Source organism: Solanum dulcamara, chromosome 7 (genome assembly GCF_947179165.1).
Source record: "Solanum dulcamara chromosome 7, daSolDulc1.2, whole genome shotgun sequence".
NCBI lineage: Eukaryota > Viridiplantae > Streptophyta > Magnoliopsida > Solanales > Solanaceae > Solanum > Solanum dulcamara.
Genome location: NC_077243.1, coordinates 73,162,479 through 73,187,118, shown reverse-complemented (window position 1 = coordinate 73,187,118; position 24,640 = coordinate 73,162,479). Strand labels below are relative to the sequence as shown.

Here is a 24,640-nt window from a genome sequence, read left to right as displayed (position 1 = left end):
AGTTCTAAATGTTTTTCAAGAGTCTGGTAGGGAACTAAGTAGAAGCAAACCTTGAATTTCTTCATCAAATTTAATGCCCATAGCAGATAACCGGTTTGTGATTCCCTAAAAATTATTCAGGTGGTCTATCATTGAAGAACTATCATGATATTTTAAACTTAACATCTACTTTATTAAGAATATTTTATTGTTCCCAGTCTTTTGAACATACAAGCTTTCAAGATGCTCTCATAGGGTACGAGCATATATCTCCCCAGAAATGTGGTTCAAAACATTATCTCAACCCACTGCCTAATAAATCCACAAATCTGTGTGTGCAATAGATTTTACTCTTCATCTGTTTTATTATCATACTTTGTAGTGGTAAAGACTGGTTGATAAAAACTCTTGACATAAAGCAAATATTCCATTTTCCCTTTCAAATGACATAATTAATATCATTCAAAGTAACCATTCGAGTAGTGCTGACTTTTATCATTTTCTCCAAAAATATAAAGCTATTGAAACCAAAGTAAATTTTTTTTGATGTGAAAGTTCAGACTATGCTGCAACTACAGAGCATACTCAGATAAAACCTTGCTCTGATACCATTTTGTTGGAAAAAGCAGATTAACACAAAAATATATATGGTCAAAATAGTAAAAATAAAATGAGAAAATAATGACACAAAGAATTTTACGTGAAAACTCTTTTAAATAAGGAAAAAACCACGAGCCAAGAGGAGCAACTGATATCACTATAGTAAGAAATTTTACACTGTGTAGTCACAATTACAATACCCAAAATGACTACTACACACTCAAAAAAATAACAATCTTTTGATTTACTACCGTACTAAAATATCGCTCACACTTTATTTTTCTTCATAGACTATTTTTCTATATATAGTATATGGAAACATCACAACTCTCTAAATATTTTTCTTTCTCTATGAATTGGTGTATATAATCAATGAGTTGAAGCTATAGTGGTGAAGGAACTCTTCTTCCGTGTATGAAAGTTGGCCGACCAAACTTGCCCACTTTCTTTGACTAATAAAAAGAGAAGTAAATTTGCAATATGCAATGGCAAATTGCCGCAAAAATGGACAGTAATATTTGACTAAGAAAGAAGGGTCTGGACCTCACACTCCACAACAGTTTCAAATATTAGAATTCTATGAACTCTCTAAAAAAATGAAACACAACACACGTACACTTCAAATGAAGACACAGGAAAAGAGAAAATGAGAACCCAATTATGCAACTTAGACGTGCAAAACAGTAAAAGATACAAACAGTCCACAAGATAACAAGATAACGTGGACATACAAAGCAATAATAATTAAAAGAGACAAACATTGGTCCTACATTCTTATAAATTGTTGTTGTTGTTTGGATCTTGAACATTAATGTTGTTGAAAGATGGCTCATCAAGTAAAGTCATCATCACATCATTCAAATTCAAGATCTCAGACAATGCAGGACTCTGTGGAAAGCTAACAGAGTAATTTTGATAGTTATTCATTGGCACTGATGCTTCCATTAGGGGGATATCCATCAAAGGTTCATTTGTGGCATCATTTGTGGAAACACTAGAGTAAACAACAGGGCATTCGATGTGGAACCCTCTCCACCATCCTTCGCTTTGATTGCTTCATATACCTGTTTCAGATTTTGATTGATCACGTAACTCAAATCGTTGAGATCGTAAGCATGCATGCCAGTGGGAATGTCTTCTCCATTCAACACTTCATACATCTTGTTTGTGAACTCCCTGATCTTGTTTTTCTTCCTTACCCTCCGCAATTGTTGCTTCATTTTTTCGGTTCTTTGCTTGGTGAACTTTTCTTGTGTCACCATATTTTTTGATTGCTCCAACTCTGGCAAATCCTTGAACGTTGTAAAGGTGTTGATAACAACATCATAATTGCGAAACACCTCAGGTTCATTATGGTAAGGACTATAGATTACATCAGCCATTTCAACATCACAAAAAGTGCTGAGTTCACGGGCCTTTTTGTCTTTTCTTGTATGAGACTTTCCTCTCATTGATATCTTTAATAAAAGCTAACTTCACTTTCTTTTTAGCCAGTGCTAAGGAGGAGGAAGATGAGGAAAATGTGTTTTGTTGGATATGGGGATAAAACGGCGTTGTTATTGTATGTTTCTTTGCCTAAGATTGACTTCAATTTATAAGGTTTAGTCTTTACGAGGGCACCCCCTAGCCAGATTCAATCCCAAGGGTCAATCAAGCCTTTGAAACTAGTGAAATTCTGTAAAATTTTGAATAGTTTAAATTAGAAGATTCTTAGTTGTCCTAGTAAGTATTTTGACATGAAGTTAAACAAGGGTTATCATCTTGAAATATATGTCGATTATGATTCCGATCTTATTATGATCAATCTTTTTGAGCCAAACTTTTCTTATTAGGAGAAAATTTTAGTTGGTTTAAATCTTAGTAAGTAGTATCCACAATAGATAGTCATAGAATAATAACTAATGTTTTCATCAACAAAGTTAATTTTTTTTTGTATATTTCTATTTATGGATGCACAAAATTAAATATTGAAACAAGAGTACATTTTGAATATTAGCTAAGAATTTCGAAATATCATGTCGAACATATTTGAATATGCGTAAAGATAATTACTTTAATGGTTTATTTAATAAAAATAATTATTTATTGAGTATTAAATGGTGATATGTGTATGATTATAGTCGTCGCAATGCTTATAGAAACACATTATTATTTTCTCCAATTGCGGAAGAAACAATATTTGGTAGAGCTTTTATGATGCTTTCAAATATATTAAAAATTAAATCTTGCTTTAAAAAAATTTATTATTGCCTGATACTCACCAATCAGTCGCTCGGCTCACATTGAATTTTTTTCTAAATTGGTTTTGAAGGAAATCAATTTAAAATAATTATTAAAAAAAACATTGATCAAATTAATGCATTTAACCGTAGTGGGAAAAGAAAAGGATTTTTTTAAATCATTTAAAGAAAAATACTCAAGAAGAAGAGGAATTACATATAGACTGCCTTACTAATTTTTATTAAATGAAAATAAATGTTTTACTCTAAATAGATTTCATCCCTCTTATGGTATCTAAGTTAAATTTTGATAATCTTGAGATCAATATTTAAATTTCTAATGTCTATATGTATAAGTCAAAGAGGATAAAGAAAAACAAATATATTGAGTTTGTGCTATATATTATAACTAATGAAATTGTTCGCGCTTCTCACGGTCATAAAAACATGTTTAAATTTAGTATACCCTCTTTCCTATGAAAGTAAAATAACTTTTAAACAATATATATTTGAGCTAGTTGATAAATGTTAATGGACTTACTCTCTAGTTCCGTTTTTAGTTCTGTACCATTACAACGTGTGTAATATATATAACTATGAAATCAAATTTCTTGTCCCACTTACAAAATATATAGAAAGAAAATAGTCTTTTCAGATCTCTTATGTGTAAAATTAAAGATCTCTCATAAAATGACATAAAACTAAAAGACATCGTAAGTAGACTACAAAACCATTTCTCCCATTATTAGGATTCTTGAAGAGACAAATAAAGAGTTCATTCTAATACACCAAATGTATCATGTTGAGCAGAATTGGAGCCTTAACTAGTTGTATGATCTTCAAAGTTGTGTACAAATATACAAAGACAAGCTTCAAAAACTAGAATTCTCCACAAATGAAAGATTAAAAGATATCGAACGAGAGAAACAAAAGGATCATTCTTAAAGACTAAATGTATCATGTTGAAGAGATCGTAGAGGCACCACCGGAAATAGATAAATCAACTGGAGTACATACCATTTCCCTTTGGTGTAAAAGTCTCAAACTTTGATCCATACTAACTTGTATCACTTCAGCAAGCAAACCCCGCGCATTTCCAGTTTGCTCCTTGCCATCTATCTGAGATATAAGATTCAAAACAATGTTCTCCAATGTGTCTGGTTGAAGTTGAGACCTTTCGTAAGGAGCATCTCTCAACAACCTTAAAAGTGTTTGTGATTTTTCTTTAGACTTAGCTGTCCCCTTAACAGTTAGCTCAAGTAGTCCAGGAATTACACCTTCTCTGAGAATTAGTTCCCGGTATTTACATCTATCACTTTGACACATTGTCAACAGAACTCCTAAAGCATGTTCTCTGCTTTGTAAAGATCCGATTTCAAGGACTTCCACTATTGCAAGTATCCCCCCTTCTTCAGATGTCAACGCTTTCCTACACTCGTCATAGGACATTAATGATTCAAGGAGGGCAGTACATTTTTCCGCGGTTTTTGAGGACTTTTTACAAGATTTAAGCAGAGTAACTATAGAAGGAATTGGTTCTGTTTGAAGGATCAATGTTAAATTGCCTTGAGAAGTTGAAAGATTGTATAGAGTAATTATAGAATCAACCTTGGCTTGTGGGCTACCGCGTCTTAGAATATCAACGAGTAGAGGGATGACACCAAAAGAACTAAGGATCGGTTTCGTGACAGAAGATGCTGATAGTGTAAGTAATGAAGCAGTTGCAGGCTCCTGTAGATTTGCATTCTCTGATTGAAGAAAGCCAATGATGGGTTCCAAGGCACCAGCATCTATGATACTTTTCTTGTTTCTGTCGAAGACATGAATAAAAAAGTAAGAGCGTGCACTATTTAATAGCAAGCTAAGATGAGTTGGTCACACAATTCAATATGATATCAAAACAGACAAAGATCTCGGGTTCAATATGGATTAAATGGCCATACGATTCAACAGTTTCTAGGAAGACAGGGAATTGAGTCAAATATCAAAGTTTCAAGAGTATTTACAGTTTCACATTAGGATCATGTTTGAAGTTGGCTGCCTTAAGATTTTTTTTTTTTTTTTTAAAGGCTTATAACAGCAGATATAGCATATATCATTTGAATATGGAGAAAGAGCAATATTATTTATTATAGACATAATACATAAATATGCCCTTTAAATTGAATTTAGTTGTCATGATGTGCACAAATAAACACTTAAACGTGTATAAAGTAGACACGCGCGTCCTACATGAAATACAAATTTTTTGATCCACAATAAAAAGGAAAACAACTTGAATAGAAGGTAACAATAGCACCCAAAAAAAAAACTAGCACCATAAATATCAGGAAACTCAGGTAGAAGCACAAGTCACATATCTCGAACTCATAAAGTTTAGATTTTGAATTCAACTCTGATGGACTACAACAACAACAAATTCATACTCAGTGTAATTCAACATGTGGGTCTGAAAAGGGTATAGCATACGCAGACTTTAAGTTAGAGAGGTTATTTCTCAAAGGCGCTCAAGTCAGTAACACATATCAAAGGAGTTTAAAAACTACAAACATAAAATATAGAAGGCATAGCATATAACAGAGAAATCATTATACAGCATTCAGGAAAAAAGGACAATAACAAAGCAAAATAATGTGATAATCAAAGGAAAGAAACAACATACAATAACAAAAATTATAGGATAAGAAACTATGAGGCTAGTAGTACTAATGCTGCTAGTATACAAGGAGAAAGAACAGGGGTGGCTCTATGCCTAAAAAAATAAGGCACTCGCTTTAGGCCCCAAAATTTGAGGGGACTCATTTTTTAGTAATAATAAAATAATTTTAAATATTTTCAAAAATTGTACTGATTGTATAGTTTAATACTACAAGATTCAATTTTTTTTTTTACTTTCTTATTAAATGTCAAATCCCGTGTCAAGTTAAAACAATACAAATAAATTGAAACGCAAGAAAACAAAGAGAGTTCTATTTATAGAAAATGTAATTTTTTGCACATATAAAAACAAAAATACAACTTTAGATCTCAACATAATTTTTTAAGAAATATATTATCAACTTTGTATCTTAAAAACACACTAAAAAATAAACTTTAAATAAAAAATGTATTATTAATTATTATTAAAAAGTTTAAGGCCTCCCATTTATGTTTGAGCCACCCTTGAAAAACATGTACACAACACCAAGCCTATCACATAGTGAAACGAGAGGACACACAACTACCTAATACCACACTGCAAGTAACATTCAAATATATGGTAGTTAATTATAATTAGACGTACTCTTCATCTTTTACAGAGAGATTGAGTAGCGCAAGGAGAGCAGCTTCAATTGATTCAATTGACGCGGAATTACGAAGCATATCAACAAGGGGTTTAACAGCATCGGAAAAATGACGCCGGTAACGCAACGAACTTTTAGTGAGACGGCGAATATCCCGAGCACCCTGCAATTTCAAAATTGGGTCGCTGGATTGAATGAGATAAAGGGTTTTTTCAACAATGGTGTAAGACATTATTAATTGGAAATAGGCTTAAAAGATGAACTTGAGATATAGTAATATATATATATATATATATATATATATATATATATATATATATATATATAAAATTAAACGAGAATTTTCGTTATAGAAACTTCATGTTGAGTGGTTTGAGAAAAAGAAGAAAGACTTTATTGACTGGGTAAAATTACCGGTCGCTATCGGAATGAGGTTGACTTCCATTGACGGCTTTTGGAAGTTGGTGTTTCTGTTCACTCTTAGAGGAAAGTTCCATTCATTTTCCTTTTTTATTTTGTTCCATTGTACAAGAACAAGAGTGATATCCAAAACTATAATAATTACAAGGGTATTAAACTACTAAGCCACATTATAAAGATTTAGAAGAGACTGGTGGTGGAGATGAGGGTGAAGAGAAGAGTGTCAATCTCATAGAACCAGTTCGAATTCATGTCGGGGCGGTCGACTACTGAAGCAATTCATCTTATGCGGAGACTGGTGGAGAAATTTAGAAAAATAAAAAGGGATTTTCATATGGTGACGGGCAAATCCATAGAGCTAGTTAAAATTCTAAAGAAGAGAAAGATTAATATAGCTTGTGTCCAAGAGACCAAATGGGTAGGTTCTAAAGCTAGGGAGGTAGACGGGTATAAGCTTTGGTTTTCAGGTAGATCAAAATATAGGAATGGGGTAGGCATTTTAGTAGACAATGATCTAAGGGATCAGGTAGTGGAGGTTAGGAGAGTCAACGATAGGATGATGTCGATTAAGATGGTCGTTGAAGGGAGCACATTCAACATTATTAGTGCTTATGCGCCACAAGCGGGCTTAAGAGAGGAGGATAAGAGGCGCTTTTGGGAGGATTTGGACGAGTTAGTGGGAGGTATACCACCTACTGAGAAACTTTTCGTGGGAGGGGATTTCAATGGGCACATCGGGTCTATTTCAGGAGGGTATGATGATGTGCATGGAGGCTTTGGCTACGGGGTCAGAAATGTAGGAGGCCTTTCACTTTTGGAATTCGCAAGAGCTTTTGGGTTGGTCATAGCCAATTCGAGTTTCCCAAAGAAGGAAGACCACTTGGTAACATTCCATAGTTCGGTGGCTAAGACTCAGATAGACTTTTTACTCCTGAGGAAGGTCGATAGAGGTTTGTGCAAAGACTGTAAGGTCATTCCGATAGACAACCTTACAACCCGACATAAGCTTTTGGTGATGGATTTAGGGATCAAGATGATGAGGAATAAGAGGGTCGGGGATGATCGATCTAGGATCAGATGGAGGAGTTTGACCACTGCAAATGCCCTGGAGATGGGAGAGAAGTTGAAGGCCATGGGGGCTTGGGATAGTAATGGGGATGCGACCAGTATGTGGGATAGGACGGCTAGTTGTATTAGGACTGTGGCAAGGGAAGTGTTGGGAGTCTCGACTGGTAGTCGTAGTCGGCATCGAGGAGACTGGTGGTGGAATGGAGAAGTGCAAGAAAAGGTGGAAGCAAAGAAGATGGCGTACGCAAAGTTGATAGAAAGCACAGATGAGGTGGAGAAGTGGACGAATAGGGAACTTTATAAAATAGCGAGAAAGGAGGCGAAGTCGGCGGTTTCGACGGCAAAAACAACAGCTTTTGAACGCCTTTATGCTGAACTAGAAGAGAAAGGTGGGGATAGAAAATTGTTCAGGCTAGCCAGGGCGCGGGAGAGAAGGGCACGCGATGTGGACCAAGTGAAGTGCATTAAGGACGAGCATGGAAAAGTATTGGTAGACGAGACCCTCATTAAACAGAGATGGCAGTCCTATTTCCATAAACTCTTGAATGAGGAAGGGGACAGAGACTTTGTGTTGGGAGATTTAGAACATACAGAGAGGCGTGGCGATTTTGGGTATTGCAGGAGTATTAAGGTCGAGGAGGTTAAGAGTGTCGTTCGTAGGATGCGCTGGGGAAGAGCAACCGGACCTGACGAGATTCCTGGGGAATTTTGGAAGAGCACGAGTTCGGTAGGTTTGGAGTGGTTGACTAGGTTATTTAATGTCATCTTTAAAACGGCAACGATGCCCGAAGAATGGAGGTCGAGCATAATGATCCCTCTATACAAAAACAAAGGGGATATCCAGAGTTGCAACAACTATAGAGGTATTAAGCTACTAAGTCATACTATGAAACTGTGGGAAAGAGTGGTAGAGATAAGGGTGAGGAGAGACGTGTCTATTTCAGAGAACCAGTTTGGATTTATGCCGGGACGCTCAACTACAGAAGCCATCCATCTTATGAGGAGACTGGTGGAGCAGCATAGGGAGAGGAAGAGGGACTTGCATATGGTATTCATCGACCTAGAAAAGGCTTATGATAAAGTCCCAAGAGAAATACTATGGACATGTTTGAAGGCTAAAGGTGTACCTATGGCATACATTAGGGTGATCAAGGACATGTACGAGGGAGCCAAAACCAGGGTAAGGACAGTAGGAGGGGACTCAGAGCACTTCCCAGTGGTGATGGGGTTGCATCAAGGATCAGCTCTTAGTCCTTTTTTATTTGCCTTGGTGATAGATGGATTGACGCGACAAATTCAAGGTGCGGTGCCATGGTGTATGCTTTTCGCGGATGACATAGTCCTGATCGATGAGACTCGCCGCGGAGTTAACGCTAAGCTGGAGGATTGGAGACATACCTTGGAGTCTAAAGGGTTTAAGTTGAGTAGGACAAAGACAGAGTACTTAGAGTGCAAGTTCAGTGAGACACCTCAGGAGGTTGATGTTGAAGTTAGGCTTGGTGCTCAGGCCATCCAAAAGAGAAGTAGTTGCAAGTATCTTGGGTCTATCATGCAAGGCAGCGGGGAGATTGACGATGATGTCACACATCGTATTGGGGTAGGGTGGATGAAATGGAGGCTCGCTTCCGGAGTGCTATGTGACAAGAATGTGCCACCAAAACTTAAGGGCAAGTTCTACAAAGTGGTGGTTAGACCGGCTATGCTGTATGGGGCGGAGTGTTGGCCAGTTAAGACTTCTCACATTCAAAAGATGAAAGTTGCTGAGATGAGAATGCTGAGATGGATGTGTGGGCACACCAGGAGCGACAGGATTAGAAATGAGGCTATTCGGGACAAGGTAGGAGTGGCCTCAGTGGAAGACAAGATGCGGGAAATACGATTGAGATGGTATGGACATGTGAAGAGGAGAGACACAGATGCGCCAGTGCGGAGGTGTGAGAGGCTGGCCATGGATGGTTACAGAAGAGGTAGGGGTAGGCCGAAGAAGTATTGGGGAGAGGTGATTAGACAGGACATGACGCTGTTATAGCTTACGGAGGACATGACCTTAGATAGGAGAGTGTGGAGGACCCACATTAGGGTAGAAGGCTAGTTCATAGTCTCGTTATTCTTCTCTATTCATAGGTGTAGTAGTGCATTACGATCTCTTGCGCTTTGACTTCTGATTTCTGTTATTTCTGTTATTATTTATTACTTTCTATGCTTTGATTACTCAATTTTACCTGTGACACTTTCATTATTTATTTAATCGTTATTTGTTATTAGTCTTTATTTATTTGTATTTATTTGTCATCTATTCGTTATTTGTTTGTTGTTTTTCTCATAAAGCTTTTAATATTCTATTCTTATCTAACATTTTTTATGCATTTATGCTTTTACTGAGCCGAGGGTCTCCAGGAAACAGCCGTCCTACCTTGGTAGGAGTAAGGTCTGCGTACATTCTACCCTCCCCAGACCCCATGTTGTGGGATTTCACTGGGTTGTTGTTGTTGTTGTTGTTCATTGACCTTGAAAACGCTAATGACAAAGTTCTGAGGAATGTTCTCTGGAGGTGTCTGGAGGCTAAAGATGTACCGATGGTGTATATTAGGGCAATAAATGACATGTATGCTGGAGCCAAGATTCGGGTTAAGACGGTGGGAGGTGACTCAAAGCATTTTCTTACCACACTACAAGTAACTCGGGTTATTTTTATTTCATTATGTTATATATATTATTTTTCTCTCGTACTTGGAACTGTGACTTTTGAGTCAGGGTCTTTTGGAAACAGTATTTCTACCTCTATGAGGTAGTGGTAAGTTCTGCGTACATCCTACCCTCCTCAGACCCCACTTATGGGATTTCATTAGGTATGTTGTTGTTGTATTTTATCCAAATATTTTCCTCTCTTTTTTTTACTTGTCGCAGTTTCCTTTTTGATAGTTGAACGATTTGAAAAATTAATCAATATTTTAAGATATTTTTTATTATTATTTTATGGAAAAAAAGTTTGATATACCCTTTAATTTTGTCGGTTAGAGTCGATATACCTCTTATTACAAAAGTGGTTCGCATATACTCCTGTTGTTACAAAAATGGTGCACATATACCCCCACTGTTACAAAAGTGGATCACATATACTCTTTTATCAAAGGGAAGTGAAAAAATTACTTTTAAATTTATTTTTCTAATTTTCAATTTTAAAAAAATTCATGCGGCGTATATATGATCATTTTCACACATGAATTTCTTTCGACTTCTTTGATTATCATTATTTGAGTTTTTTATTTTTATTTTATTTTTTCTTTCATTCTTTAGTGTAAAAATATGAGGGGGAAAATTGTGAATGAAAAAGGAGATAAAAGTAAGAAAAAAAATCTAAACTTAATTAATTATTTTTTGGATATATTGTTATTTAGGTTTTATATCTTTTAAAAAATTGGAGCATATATGATTGATTTTTCAAGAAAGTTAGTGAATAAATAAATTTGAACATCAAATAATTAGCCGTTGAATCAAAATAGCCACAAAAAATAATACGTGTGAGAAAAATCAAATATACCCCTACATGAAAAAAAAATTTAAAAAAAATATATAAATTTAGAATTAATTTTTTTACTTTCGTTAGAGGAAAAGGGTATGTAACACCCCCAAAATTTCTCACTAAGATTCGGACCCTTCTTCGCGTACATGTAGGATCGAACTCGACTATTGTGAATTGTATGCATGAGTTAGGATGAGTTACCAAGTAATTGAAGAGTGTTAGAGGTGATGTGGGGTCACAAAGGATCCCTAAGACCAAGCTAAGTCCAAAGAATTCGTCTTGGCTAAGTTTTAGAATGAGTTCGTATAAGGGGTCGACTTCTAATGACCATATCTTTTTCAATATGATGATTTGGGTGGCCCATGACCTATTAAATTAAAGGTCTTCGAGTCTTCTTTCCAACGCCGCCAAGATTGTAATTTTTGGAGTTCAGAGTCAAAAGTTATGACTATCCTAAGATGAACTATAACTGCAGGAATTTCAGGCCTGGGTTGTAACTGCAAGAAACTTGGGCTTGGAGCCGCAGTGGCGCGACGCGCCACTATAGCCCCAGGAACCAGCCTCAGTAGTTTGGTCCTTGGAGCGGCGTGCCACTATTGGATGTGCAGGGTTTTTAAGCCTATTTTCCAGAACTCAGAAAATTTAGGCTTGGCGTTGTAGGGGCGCGACGCGCCACTATAGCGCCATAAAACAACCTCAGTAGTTTGGTCCTTGGCGCGACGTGCCACTATCAGATGTGCAAGTTTTAAGCCTATATTCGACTTGGCGCTGTAGTGGCGTGGCGCGCCACTATACTGCCAGGAGTGTTTTAGCCCGTTTTTCCAGATTTTTGGAGAAAGGGCAAATTGGGCATTTCCCCAAATTATATATACATTAGCCTTGGGACGTTTTGGACCATTATTTTCAGTCCATTCCTCTCTCTAAAAGCCCTAGAAATCCACTCTCTTCTCCTCCAAATCCATCTCCAACAAGGATTGCCTTCAAGGACTTCAAGGATTCAAGCCTTCCATTGAAGACCCAACATCAAGGTTTCTTCAAAGTCTTCACCAAGATATGTAAGACTACTTAAAACATGGGTTGAGTCCACCCATGTGCCCTACACTCTTTTTGAGGTTAAATTTTCATAAAAATGGAGTTTCTTGATAGGCTTATGTACAAATGAGTCTTTTCATCTATTATCCTAATTTTTGTTATGTGGATGTTGTGGAGTTAAGAAAGTGATGTGCTACATGTTGGTATGAGTTGATTGATAGGAGTGGTTAAACATAGGTTGTTGATTTTCTTAACTATGTTGATTTCTTTAAATATGTTAATTTTCTTAAGTATGTTGATTACCCTAAATTGTTGACTTAGAACCTTGGAGTTTTGATGAGTCCCAGAAAGATTTGCTAAATGAATAGAGGAATGATTGGATAGGATTGTATGATGTTATAATTGCATTTTTTTTAAAATTTCACTTGAAAGATACGATTGAGATTGATCGAATAGTATGATTGGAGGAGGTTTGATTGTGATAGAATTGATGATTTGACAAGGTTCCAAATGAGACTTGTCGATATGATTTGATTGAGTTGATTGGATGGAGTTTTATGAGGATTGAGTCTTGGGAGGAGTATCGAGCACCGAATTGGATAAGAGTAAGTAATAACTTGAATCCAATAACTACGTCGCCAAACATAGGAGGGGATTGAACCGTTAAAGTCGGATGCTTCCTCAAAATTATTATCTTGACATGATAGGACTTGGTTGGATTAGATCCATGATTGGTTGATTCGTTCATACCCTGGCAAGTTATGCACGAATGTGGCAACAACGCCGGCTTGTTGTACTATCACAAGCTCATAAGTGATGGTTGTTGGATAAGAGAAACTCACATATAGGTCTTGATAGTACTCTGAGTCAGATTGTGTCACGCCCCGAGAGGGTACCCTAGACATAACCGGCACTCAGAAACCATTTCTGGCTCCCAAGCAAACCACATAGCCTGATCAGACATCCATTCATCCATTCAATCAGCGGAAGAATTAAAATAAAGAGGATAGTCGGTGGGCAACTCAAAACATCAATCTAACTCAAAGAATAAAGGCCATTGGCCAACAATCAACTCTAATATTTGACATTTAAAATAGTTTGACAAGAATAATTCAAGGAACGAAATACTCAATCGACCCATCACTTTCTAGTCTATGAAGCCTCTATCACTACTATCTAAATGGTGCCAATGACATATTCATGGCTACCTTAAATCAAAATGAAAGGGCTAACTCGACGCAAGAATGATATAAGCGGTGTCCTCCAGATGTAGGGAAGGACTCACCAATACGTTGAGTGTGTATAGATCCTCAATGGTGCTTCTATTGACGATCTCTTAAACCTGTCTCTGCATTATGAAATAATGCAGGTCCAAATGGACGTCGGTACATGGAATGTACGAGTATGTAATATGGCAGAATGAAACATACCTCAAGGAAGAATAACGTTGGTTCAAGTATCTCAAAATCAGAAAGATAAGAGAGACTCAATTAAAGTATCATAAATCTAAAGTAAGAACACAGTTAGGCAGAGATCAATCATAAACCATCCAATCCAGTCTAATCATGTACAATCCAATCACAATTCGTCTAACCCAACCCAATCATATACCATCAACTCAACAATCAACTCAAGGGACTCAACTCAATAAATATGCAAATTAAATTATGCAATATTTTACAATTCAACTCAATCATCTATAATCCCAATCAAGCCAATCATATCAAGCACAATCCATTCAATTGGGAGTTTCTCTAACCGACAACTATCACCATATGAGCAAGCGATAGTACAACAATCCGACGTTATTGCCACGTTTGTCCATACTTTGTCAAGGTATGAATGATCAACCAATCATGGATCCAATCCAACCAAGTCCTATAATGTAAGGACAATAAAATGGGAAGCATTTGACTTTAACGGTTCTATTCCTCGGGAAGCATCCGACTTTAACGGTTCCATCCCCTCCTACGTTTGGTGACGTAGTTTATTGGTTCGAGTATGGACTATACTCTTACCCAATTCGGTGCTCGATACTTCTCCCAAGACTCAATATGCTCATATCTATCAAGTGAGTAAGATACTCAAAATACTCATTTAGTCTCATTGGACTCTTTTCAAAACTCAACTCAAATCTGGCCTCATTGGACCTTCTTTCAAATCGACTCGTCTCAAATCATCAAACTCTTCTCTTTAAAATTTATACAATCTCAACTCAATCTCAAAAATCGACATTTTTAAAGTAAAAATACTCAACTCACTTATACTCAAAATACTCGTGTTCAAAATAATTAAATGACTCCTCAAACTCAACTCATGCTTAAACTCTTTTAAATCACAGATGAAAATAATTACTCTTTTAACTCAAAATAGTATTTAAACTGTTTATGCAAAAATGTTTCCAAAATCATTTATTTTCAAAATGTTTCCAAAATTATTTATTTTCAAAATGTTCATAAGACACCAACCACATCAAATTAGATAAATCACATAATCACATTAGACTCCAATCCATTTCATCACATAACATCCTCATCAACATAACCTCTTCATCACGTCATCGTCAAATATCGTTATTCACATCATCATCATACATCATCATCATCATCATCATCAAACATTATCATCACATCATTGTCAAATATCATCATCACATCAATCGTCAAACATCTACTCCAAAAATCCTTATTTTAGTCCTATGTTAAATTTATAGAAGCAAAAGGACATTCTTAACTATCCAATTCATTCTTTTCATTCCAATCAATACACATATACACAAAACCATTCATCTCAACCTCAAGACAATTATGACAAAGAAGTCTTATCTTGGGTTCATGTGAATGAAACATGAACCCATACTCCCAACAAAACTCAACTCAAGAATATCGTCAGTATCTATTAATCTATGCACAAAGATACATTTGTAGTCAATAATATGAAAGTTGACTATTTAAGAATCAAGTCATGAAATCATCCATCAATTTCTAGTATATAAAGATATTCTAGAGTTTAGGAAAAGTTTCAAGAGAACCATCCTAAAAGGTTCAAATCTTTCACAACTCCTATCCAACACATCTATGGGCATATGGAAGAACTCAATCCATATTTTAGGTTAGCCTTACATACCTGGAAATGAAAGACATCCCACCGAAAACCAAAGACATGACTTGAAGATCTTGAATCCTTGAAACTCTTCAAGGCACCCTTTGTTGGAGAAGGATTTGGAGAAGAAGAAGAAGAAGAAGAAGAGAGGGAAAATATTAGGGCTTTTAGAGAGAGAGGGACTGAAAAATGGTCTCAAAACGTCCAAGGATAGTGTATATATAATTTGGGGAAATACCCAAATTGCCCTTTTTCAAAAATCTATAAAACAGGCTAAAAATGCTCCTGGCGCGATAGTGGCGCGTTGCGCCACTGCGGCGCCAAGTCGAATTTAGGCTTTAAAACCTGCACATCTGATAGTGGTGCATCGCGCCAAGGACCAAACTACTGAGGCTATTTTATGGCGCGATAGTGGCGCATCGAGCCTTTACAGCGCCAAACCCAAGTTTTCTGGGTTCTGGAAAAAATGCTTGAAAACCCTACACATCTCCTAGTGGCGCGTCGCGCCAGGGACTAAACTACTGAGGCTATTTTATGGCGCGATAGTGGCGCATCGCGCCCTTACAGCGCCAAACCCAAGTTTTCTGGGTTTTGAAAAATAGGCTTGAAAACCCTGCACATCTTCTAGTGGCGCATCGCTCTAGGGACCAAACTACTAAGGCTTATTCCTGGCGCGATAGTGGCGCATCGCGCCACTGCGGTGCCAAGCCCAGCTTTCTTGCAGTCACAGCCCAGGTCTGAAATTCCTGCAGTACCCATCCGTCTTAGGATCGTTATATCTTTTGACTCTGAACTCCAAAAATTACACTCTTGGTAGCGTTGGAAAGAAGACTCGATGACCTTTAATTTAATAGGTCATGGGCCACCCAAATCATCATATTTCAATGATATGGTCGTTAGAAGTCGACCCTTATACAAACTCCTTCGACAACTTACCCAAGATGAATTCTTTTGGGCTTAGCTTAGTTCTAAGGATCCCTTATGACCTCACATCACCTCTAACACTCTTTAATTACTTAGGTACTCATCCTAACTCATGCACACACTTCAAAGTAATTGATTTTGACCCTATACGAATTCAAGAAAGGTCTGAATCTTAGAAAAAAATTTGGGGGGTGTTACAGATTGAGTTGAATTGTATGTGATTGGTCCCGTCTAAACCATATTCTTGTTTAGACTTAGGACACTTGATTGAGTTGTTCTTTCTTTTGAGTTGAGACTCTGAGTTGATTTGATTCTTCTTTGATGGTTGTTTCATTCATCCATTTTACATACTCGTACATTCCATGTACTGACGACATTTGGCCTGCATCATTTAATGATGCAGAGACAGGTACTAGAGATCATCAACCGATGCACCGTTGAAGATCTATTCACTTCCAGCTAGGTGGTGAGTCCTCCCAGTTTCCGAAGGATACCGAGATTTTCTTTATCATTTTAATTTATTTCTCTTGTTTTGATTTTTGGTAGCCATGGACTTGTCATTGGCACCTCTTGAATTTTTGATAGAGGCTTCATAGACTAGAGTGTGGAAGTATTGAATTGTCCGTTTTGACTAGTTTTATTCTAGTTAGTTATTGATTGGGTATTTGTTTGGCCTTTGGCCCAAAATTATGAATAGTATCCTTATGATTGAGTCGTCCACTGATAGAATATGAATGAATGAAAGTGTGACTGGACCAGGTGGTTCGCTTGAAGGACATAAATGGCTTTCGAGTGCCGGTCATGTCTAGGATACCCCCCGGGACGTGACAGGGTATATGTGTGCTATTTGTGTAATAGTATAGGTATATATGATACACTTTTATAACGAGGGTTATATTATCTCTAAATGACAAAGTTGAGGGGTATATCAGACCATTTTCCCTTATTATATAATTTATAGTACTTTTTGTATAGCTTTTAATATCTATATTTTAAATTTACAATATTGAATTACTCTAATCAATGTTAATTTAAACAATTAGTCAAATTGACTCATAAAACGCAAAATATGACAATTTTTTGGAACAAAGAGAGTATTAATGAAAATCACAATTAGTATTTCCTTCGAAAAAAGGCATACTTCTCCTTAAATTTGTCCTTAAGAGTTAGTTACACACTTAAATTATCACGACGATCTTACACACTTTTACTACTTAAAAGTAAATTTAATATCACCCTGAGATGTGTAACACCACTCTCAAAGTATGTGATGTATTACACTCGCTGCCAGATCAGCGCTACATTATCATCATGTCAGAAAGTATAATTTTTTGTATATATTCTTTTTGTTTTTTTTATTAATTAACTTTTTTTGTTAACTCTATTTTACACAAATTAATCCTTAATTAATTATTGAATCAACAACAAAAGAATCTTTCTCGAAAGCTAAACTTAAAATCTCTATTAGCTTTTGATAAGCTACATTCACGCAGTGGCGGAGCCAAAATTTTTAGTAAGGAGGTTCAAAATTTGAAAAAGTAGACACATAAACTAGCTGCATGAGGTTCGACATCTACTATATATATATATACAAAATTATTTAAACCATTTATATATAGTATAAATTTTCACCGAAGGGGGTTCGGATGAAACCCCTCATTGTGAGGTGTCTCCACCCCTGCATTCACGCATAACAAAAAAATTGAAACTCTATACCTTTATCTATGTTGAGAAATTTGAAAACAATTTGGAGAAGATTAAAGCAAAAATTAAGGGAGAAGCTTATATAAAATTGAAACACCAAGAAGAAGAAGAAGAATACAAAACTGTACTTGAAAGTGACAAGATACCCAATTATTTTCACTACAAGAGAAGGTAAAAAAACTGTCAAAATTGAGAACTTTCAACACTAGAGAAAACTTTTGAAACAAAAATTTAAAATTTAGATGTACCTACTATGATTGTGGAGAAGATGCAAGAAAGACTGTTCTTTCACCGGAGAAGAGAGTAGTAGGATAGGGAGAAGTTGTTGGGTTTCAAATCTTTCAAGGTTACAAAAAAAATTGAATTATTATTATTAATTTTTGGTTTATTTGGATTAATCTTACAGAAAATTAACCTAATTGCAAATCAAAAATAAAGTTGTACTTGAGGTTGTGATGAAAAATAAAGAATGAAGGAGAAGAGGATAATGGGTTGGGTGTGTAAAAAAAGAGGAGGATGGAGTGTAAAGAAGAAGAGATGTAGGGGATGAAGGGGGGTGTCTAAGGAGGATTTTAATTAGTTTTTTTTACTTTAATTTTTCTGACGCGCACATTTTTTTTGTCTCGTCAGTTTTAGGGAGTAAATAAATTTACTTTTAAGTAGTAAAGGTGTATAATAGGTCGCCAAAGATAGTTTATGTAAGTAACTGACTTTTCGAGACAAGTTCAAAGGGAAATTTATGCCTTTTCCATATTTCCTTCCCAAGCTATATAGCATGGTTGAATTTTTGAGATTCAAATTTGTATACTTTAATTGTGAATTCAGACATAAATAATCTATCTATTAAAAAAATTATAATAATATGATAAATTATAATAATTAATAATTTAAAATATTTAAATGATATGTAAAAAAAATTAATGAAAAAATATTTAGTGATTCTTGAAATTTCTATCGTGCCATAAATTGGAACAAAGGAAATAACAAATATGATACTATGCTACTTATTGATTGGAACAAAGGGAGTAACAAATAAGATACTATGCTACTTATTGATTGGTTCTGTTCGACTCGATCCTCTGTGCTATTAATCCGATTCATGGTTTATCAATTAATAAATATGATAAATTGATAATTAGACCAAATATCAATTATCAATTTAATCGTTAAGAATAACTTTTTTTAAGGGGCAACGACCAACCTAGAAAATCAATAAATTACTTTTGCATAGCCTCCAATATCTAAATGCATGTGTTTCACAACAAACAATAATGATTTGTTATGCAAAAATTAACAATATAGAGATTGTAATACAAAATATTTCTAGTTGAATATAAAATTAGAGATTATTTCTCGTTGAATATTAAATTTGACTTGAAAAAGGACTTATGACTTGGAATGAATTTTTCCCATACACGTTACGGCGAAATTAGGGGTTCCTAGTAAGTTTGTTGTTTCGATTCTTGAATGGGTCAAAACTATCCATTATTCTATTTTGATAAATGGTGAATCCTTAGCACTTGTTAGATTGATATATAGTCCGAATTGATAAAATAGAATCTTGATTCTGTTTTATCTAGTTCACTTATATTGAATCTTACGTAGCATAAAAATTTTAAAAATATATTTTTAAAAGATTCCTTTTTTTTTTTTTTTTTTTTTTTACGGAAACAGACCCTACACGAGGCTCCCACCTCTCGTGCACAGCCAGGGGTTGAGCCGCACACCCCCAAGCCTTATTATACATAAAATAGAAAAATACACGGAGGGGGACATAAACCTAACCTTCAATCCTATGGTGGTTCATAAGTCGGTTATCCTACTAAGGTCAGCCAACTCATCCCCGATACAAACACACGAAAAGGAAACCTAGAAACTATGCACCTAAAGAAGAGGACTCCTCTCGATACACAGAAACTAGGAAAGCATAAATAAGGGAGACTCGCCCTTTACATAAAATAAAGGAAAAATCTAAATAAAACTGGGGATGAATCCTCATAAAAGCTATATACATTTTAGCGTCAACGAGGATCATCAAATAACATGGCTAAAAATATAGCATGGAGACAAACACTGCAATTGGGCGCTCAATCCAATGCTGCAACACTAGTAGTAGATCATGGAGGCTTCTTAATCCTTTTGGTCTTCCTCCGTCTAAAGCTAGGTAGGCCGGCTCTATCTAGCATGTAGTATCCTCGTGTATCCCGAGGTAGCTGCTGGAGGGTGGTGTAGTGGCCTGAGTGGTAAGAGTGTGACTGTGCTTGGAGAGAGCATCCGTAGTGAAGTTTGCCTCCCTGTATACATGCTTGCAAGAAAAGAAAACAAATAATTCGGAAATATCAACAAGGTCATGAGTTATCCGGTGAAGGCTCCACGGAGGTTTCGTCTGATGATTAATCCATTTAGTGATCAACTCCGAGTCGACTTCTAGGATAACGTGCTGAAAGCCCTGTTGAATGCACCATTTAAGCCCATAAACGGCCGCCTCTAGTTCGGCTTGATTGTTGGTTCCCTCCCCTAACGGTATGGCGTAGGCGAAGATGAATCTACCCATATGATCTCTTAAGATGCCACCCCCCCCAATTGCCCCCGGATTACCCAACGCGCTTCCGTCAGTGTTCAGCTTAACGAAACCGAGTTGTGGTTTAGTCCACGAGACTTGGGTGATCTTCATTTCATGAGCACACTTATCTATGTAGGAAATAGTGTGGATCCAGTTCAAAGGCCAATGGATATAGGGGTACGCGATTCTAAGTAGATTAGAGATGTCTTTGAAAACGGCAAATTTCACTCTCGCCAGGCTAGAAATCTTTAGCCCGTATTTGCTCGCGCACCTATTCTTCCACAAATTCCAACATATAAATATTGGGGTGGAGTGAAAGATAAGTTTGTGAGCTTCTATGTGGTACTTGTGAAGCCACCAACTCATAACAAGAGGTTTGAGGGGTGTGGCTTCATGCTTTATCCCTAGGGAGTCAGAGAAGTAGCGCCAAATATTCCTAGCGAAGTGGCCCGTGCTGAAAATGTGCTCTATGGTGTCTGGACCTGGACTGTGGCAGCAATAGCATGGAGTGGAAACCTGACCGAATGCAATGATCTTTTCCTCCGTTGGTAGCTTGCCTCTAAAAGCCCTTCACAGCAAAAAAGAGCATTTAAAGGGGATGTTTTTGTGCCAAGTGTAATGGTCGGAAAGTGTCTTGGTCCTATGTTCCCTCACAAGCTGCCATGCCGAGGAGCATGTGAAGTTCCCATTGGTATTCAGCTTCCAAATGGCCTGGTCCGGTGTGTTTCCTTGCAGTTGAAGTGTGGAAGAAGTGATAAGAGGAACTAGTTGCGCTGGTGCCAATTGATTTAGCATATCGATGTTCCATTGTCCATCTATAAGAAAATCAGCCACCCTAGCATTGCTTGCTCTTCCCAACTCCTACCTATAGTTGGCTAAGGGTCCGATACCTAGCCAATCGTCCCACCAAAAACAACATGAACCCGAGTGAATCCTCCATTGAATGTGAGGTTCGGCAATGTGTTTGTTGTGCATCATGTGTTTCCACACAAGCGACTGGCCAGAATGGAATTTTTTGATGATGGGGTTGGCTCTCTGACAGTATTTGGCTCTAAGGAACTCACCCCACAACGTTGGTTTAGCTCTAAAGATCCACCATTGCTTTAACTGGAGAGATTTGCACACATCTATAGTTCTCCTTAACCCAATACCTCCTTCGTCATAAGGGTAACAAAGTTTTTTCCATGAAGCCCAATGGTATTTTTTTTTGTTATCCTTCCACCCCCAGAAAAAATCAGCGGTGACTCTCTCAATCTGTTTGAGAGTGGTACGGGGGGGAGTAATGGCCGAAAGAAGGTGAATGGGGAGCGACTGAAGTACGTATTTCACGAGTGTAGCTCTACCGCCGTAGCTGAGGATTTTGGAGTGCCACCCTCTAATTCTGTTGACAACCTTAGAGACCATGTCCGTGTAGTACATGACTCTCTGCCTGCCAATATACAGAGGGCATCCTAAGTAGGTAATGGGACTATGCTTCTGAGTGAAACCCGTAACCTGTTTCACCGTTTCCACATTGTCTTGGAGCGCACTGGGATGCATCATGAAGTGGCTCTTATTCTTGTTTATAAGCTGCCCCGATGTCTTTTCATACAGAGTCAAGGTCTTCATGATAATTTGAAGAATTTCCCTCCTTCCGGAGGAAAAGATGATAATGTCATCCGCAAAACTCAAATGATTAATCTGTGGGCCTCTTTTCTCCATATGAAAACCACGGTAGAAGTGGTAACAATGAAGACTATTCAACATTCTTGACAGCACCTCCGCTCCCAAAATAAATAAGGCGGGAGAAAGAGGATCACCCTGTTTGAGCCCTCTGGTGGAGTGGAAAAAACTATTTCTAGACCCATTAACGATAACAGAGTACTAGTTGTTAGACATGATTCGCCAAATCATATCAATAAAGGTCTCACCGAAGCCCATCCTTCTCAGTACCAGACAAGTATAGGACCAGGAGACTCTATCATATGCTTTGGCCATGTCTAACTTGATAACCACGTTGTCGCCAATAACAGGCTTTCGGATATCGTGGATAATCTCCTGTGCTAGCATGATATTTTCGGAGATGCTTCTTCCTTTTACAAACCCGGACTGATTAGGAGAAATAAGACCGGGGAGAATCGGAGCAAGCCTGAGGCAAATGAGTTTTGATATGATCTTATTGGTGAAGTTACTGAGACTAATGGGTCTATAGTCAGAGAGTGTGTTGGGGTGATATACCTTTGGGAGCAGGATCAAACAGGCATGAGAAAAGAACTTAGGCATAGCATACCCCCCAAAGAAAGAAGTAACCACTGCTAGTAGGTCTTCCGAAATAATCTCCCAACAAGCTTGGAAGAATTTTCCATTCATACCATCCGGACCAGCTGCAGAATTAGGATTCATGGAGAAGACTACCTGTTTCAACTCCTCTATGGTAGGCGTGGCTTGAAGGTTTTCATTCTGAGCATCTGTGATCATTCTAGGAACGTAATTCAAGATGTTCTCCGGAATCGGAGACTCATCGCCTGTAAATATTTTCTGAAAATGATCGCATACTGCTCTAGCAATGTGTTCGTCGCCTTGAATCCACTCCCCCTCTTCGTTGGTAACCTTGTGAATGAACAGTCTCCTTCTCCTACCACGGATTAGAGCATGGAAATACTTGGTGTTAGCATCTCCATCCTTGAACCAATGTAGCTGACTTTTTTGTTTGAGAATGTTCTCTTCAATTTTAAGAAATCTGATGTATTCGGCGTTGAGAGCATGCAATTGCATCCTGTTCTCTTCATTATTGGACACTATCAGATTTTCTTCGGCACTTTTCACCAATTCTTCATATTCCTTAACCTTGGCAAAAATGTCGCCGAATTCCACTCGCGACCATTTGCTAAGGGTGGAGGAAAGTCTTTTCATTTTATGGTAGAAGGACAACATTGGATTCCCTGTCATGGGTCTGCTCCAGCAGGACTCTACTGTTTCGAGAAAAGTAGGGTTATCCACCCAACAATTCAAGAATTTAAAATATTTAATCGCGGAATCCTGCCTAGCATTCATCTCTATTAGTAAAGGGTTATGGTCAGAACCAGTAGAGGGAAGATGGGTAATTGAAGTGTGAGGCATAACGGCTAACCAATTATCGGACACCATAGCTCTATCGAGTCGCTTCCCAATTCTTTTATGCATATCTCGTTGATTACACCAAGTGTAGTCTGAGCCATGATACCCTAAATCTGTAAGGCCGCAAGCTTCAATAACGCTGATAAACTCGAAGCTTTTTCGCATGTTATAAGGGATTCCACCTAGTTTCTCATTAGTGGAGGTAATGACATTGAAGTCTCCAACTGTGCACCAAGGAAGGTTAGTGGGAGCGTGGTGAAGGAGCCTATCCCAGAGCGGCCTTCTAAGAGTATCTTTGCATTTTCCATAAACAAAATTAAATTAGCGGCCTTCTAAGAAGCTTTTTCGCATGTTATAAGGGATTCCACCTAGTTTCTCATTAGTGGAGGTAATGACATTGAAGTCTCCAACTGTGCACCAAGGAAGGTTAGTGGGAGCGTGGTGAAGGAGCCTATCCCAGAGCGGCCTTCTAAGAGTATCTTTGCATTTTCCTTTTTATTGATATGTTATATAAAGCTATAAAAAAAATTAAATTATTAGGTATTAAATTTATAAAAGAATAAATTAATGAGAGTTTCAATCTACAAATGATCTAACACATATAAAGATGCTACTTAAACTTGACTCCATAAATCCTTGTTTAATCGAGATCAAAGGACAACAGATAAAGAGTTGTAACAAGGTTCTACAGAAATTTGAATAAAAACAATTAAAACTTGATAAGAATTTTTACTTCACTCATTTTGATCCAACCCATTTTGATATAGTTAAGTCTTAACCCATTTGAATCCTCTCAAATTTGACTCAAATTTCCTAGTAAGTTTGTTGTTTGGATTGTTGAATAATGGGTCAAAACTATCAATTATTCTATTTTGATAAATGGTGAACCCTTAGTACTTGTTGAGGTGAACCTTTAGCACTTGTTGGGTTGATATATAGTCCGAATTTATTCATAAAAATTTTGAAAAATATTTTTTAAAAGACTTTTTTTATTGATATGTTATATATAGCTATAAAAAAATTTAAATTATTTGGTTCTAGAATTTATAAAAGAACAAATAAAAGAGAGCTTCCATCAACAAATGATCTGACATATATAAAGATACTACTTCAACTCAACTCTGTG

The 24,640-nt window shown here is 36.9% G+C and overlaps 1 protein-coding gene across 1 annotated transcript; it reads right to left on the bottom strand.

Moving 5' to 3' along the window:
- Window positions 1-3,516: 3,516 nt before the first annotated feature.
- Window positions 3,517-6,342, bottom strand: LOC129895249 (U-box domain-containing protein 4-like). The gene is made up of 2 exons (XM_055970934.1): window positions 6,082-6,342; window positions 3,517-4,608 (listed from the first exon to the last, which is right to left on the bottom strand). Exons 1-2 carry the CDS (start codon window positions 6,312-6,314, stop codon window positions 3,756-3,758), a joined length of 1,086 nt encoding a protein of 361 aa, XP_055826909.1. The 5' UTR covers window positions 6,315-6,342; the 3' UTR covers window positions 3,517-3,755.
- Between the last annotated feature and the right edge of the window lie 18,298 nt (window positions 6,343-24,640).

Excerpts from the sequence above, each read along its gene's own strand:
- LOC129895249 (XM_055970934.1), bottom strand. The coding sequence starts at position 6,314 with ATGTCTTACACCATTGTTGAAAAAACCCTTTATCTCATTCAATCCAGC. Across the intron at positions 4,609-6,081 it reads CTCTCTGTAAAAGATGAAGA|AAACAAGAAAAGTATCATAG; the intron begins GTACGTCTAATT and ends TGTCTTCGACAG.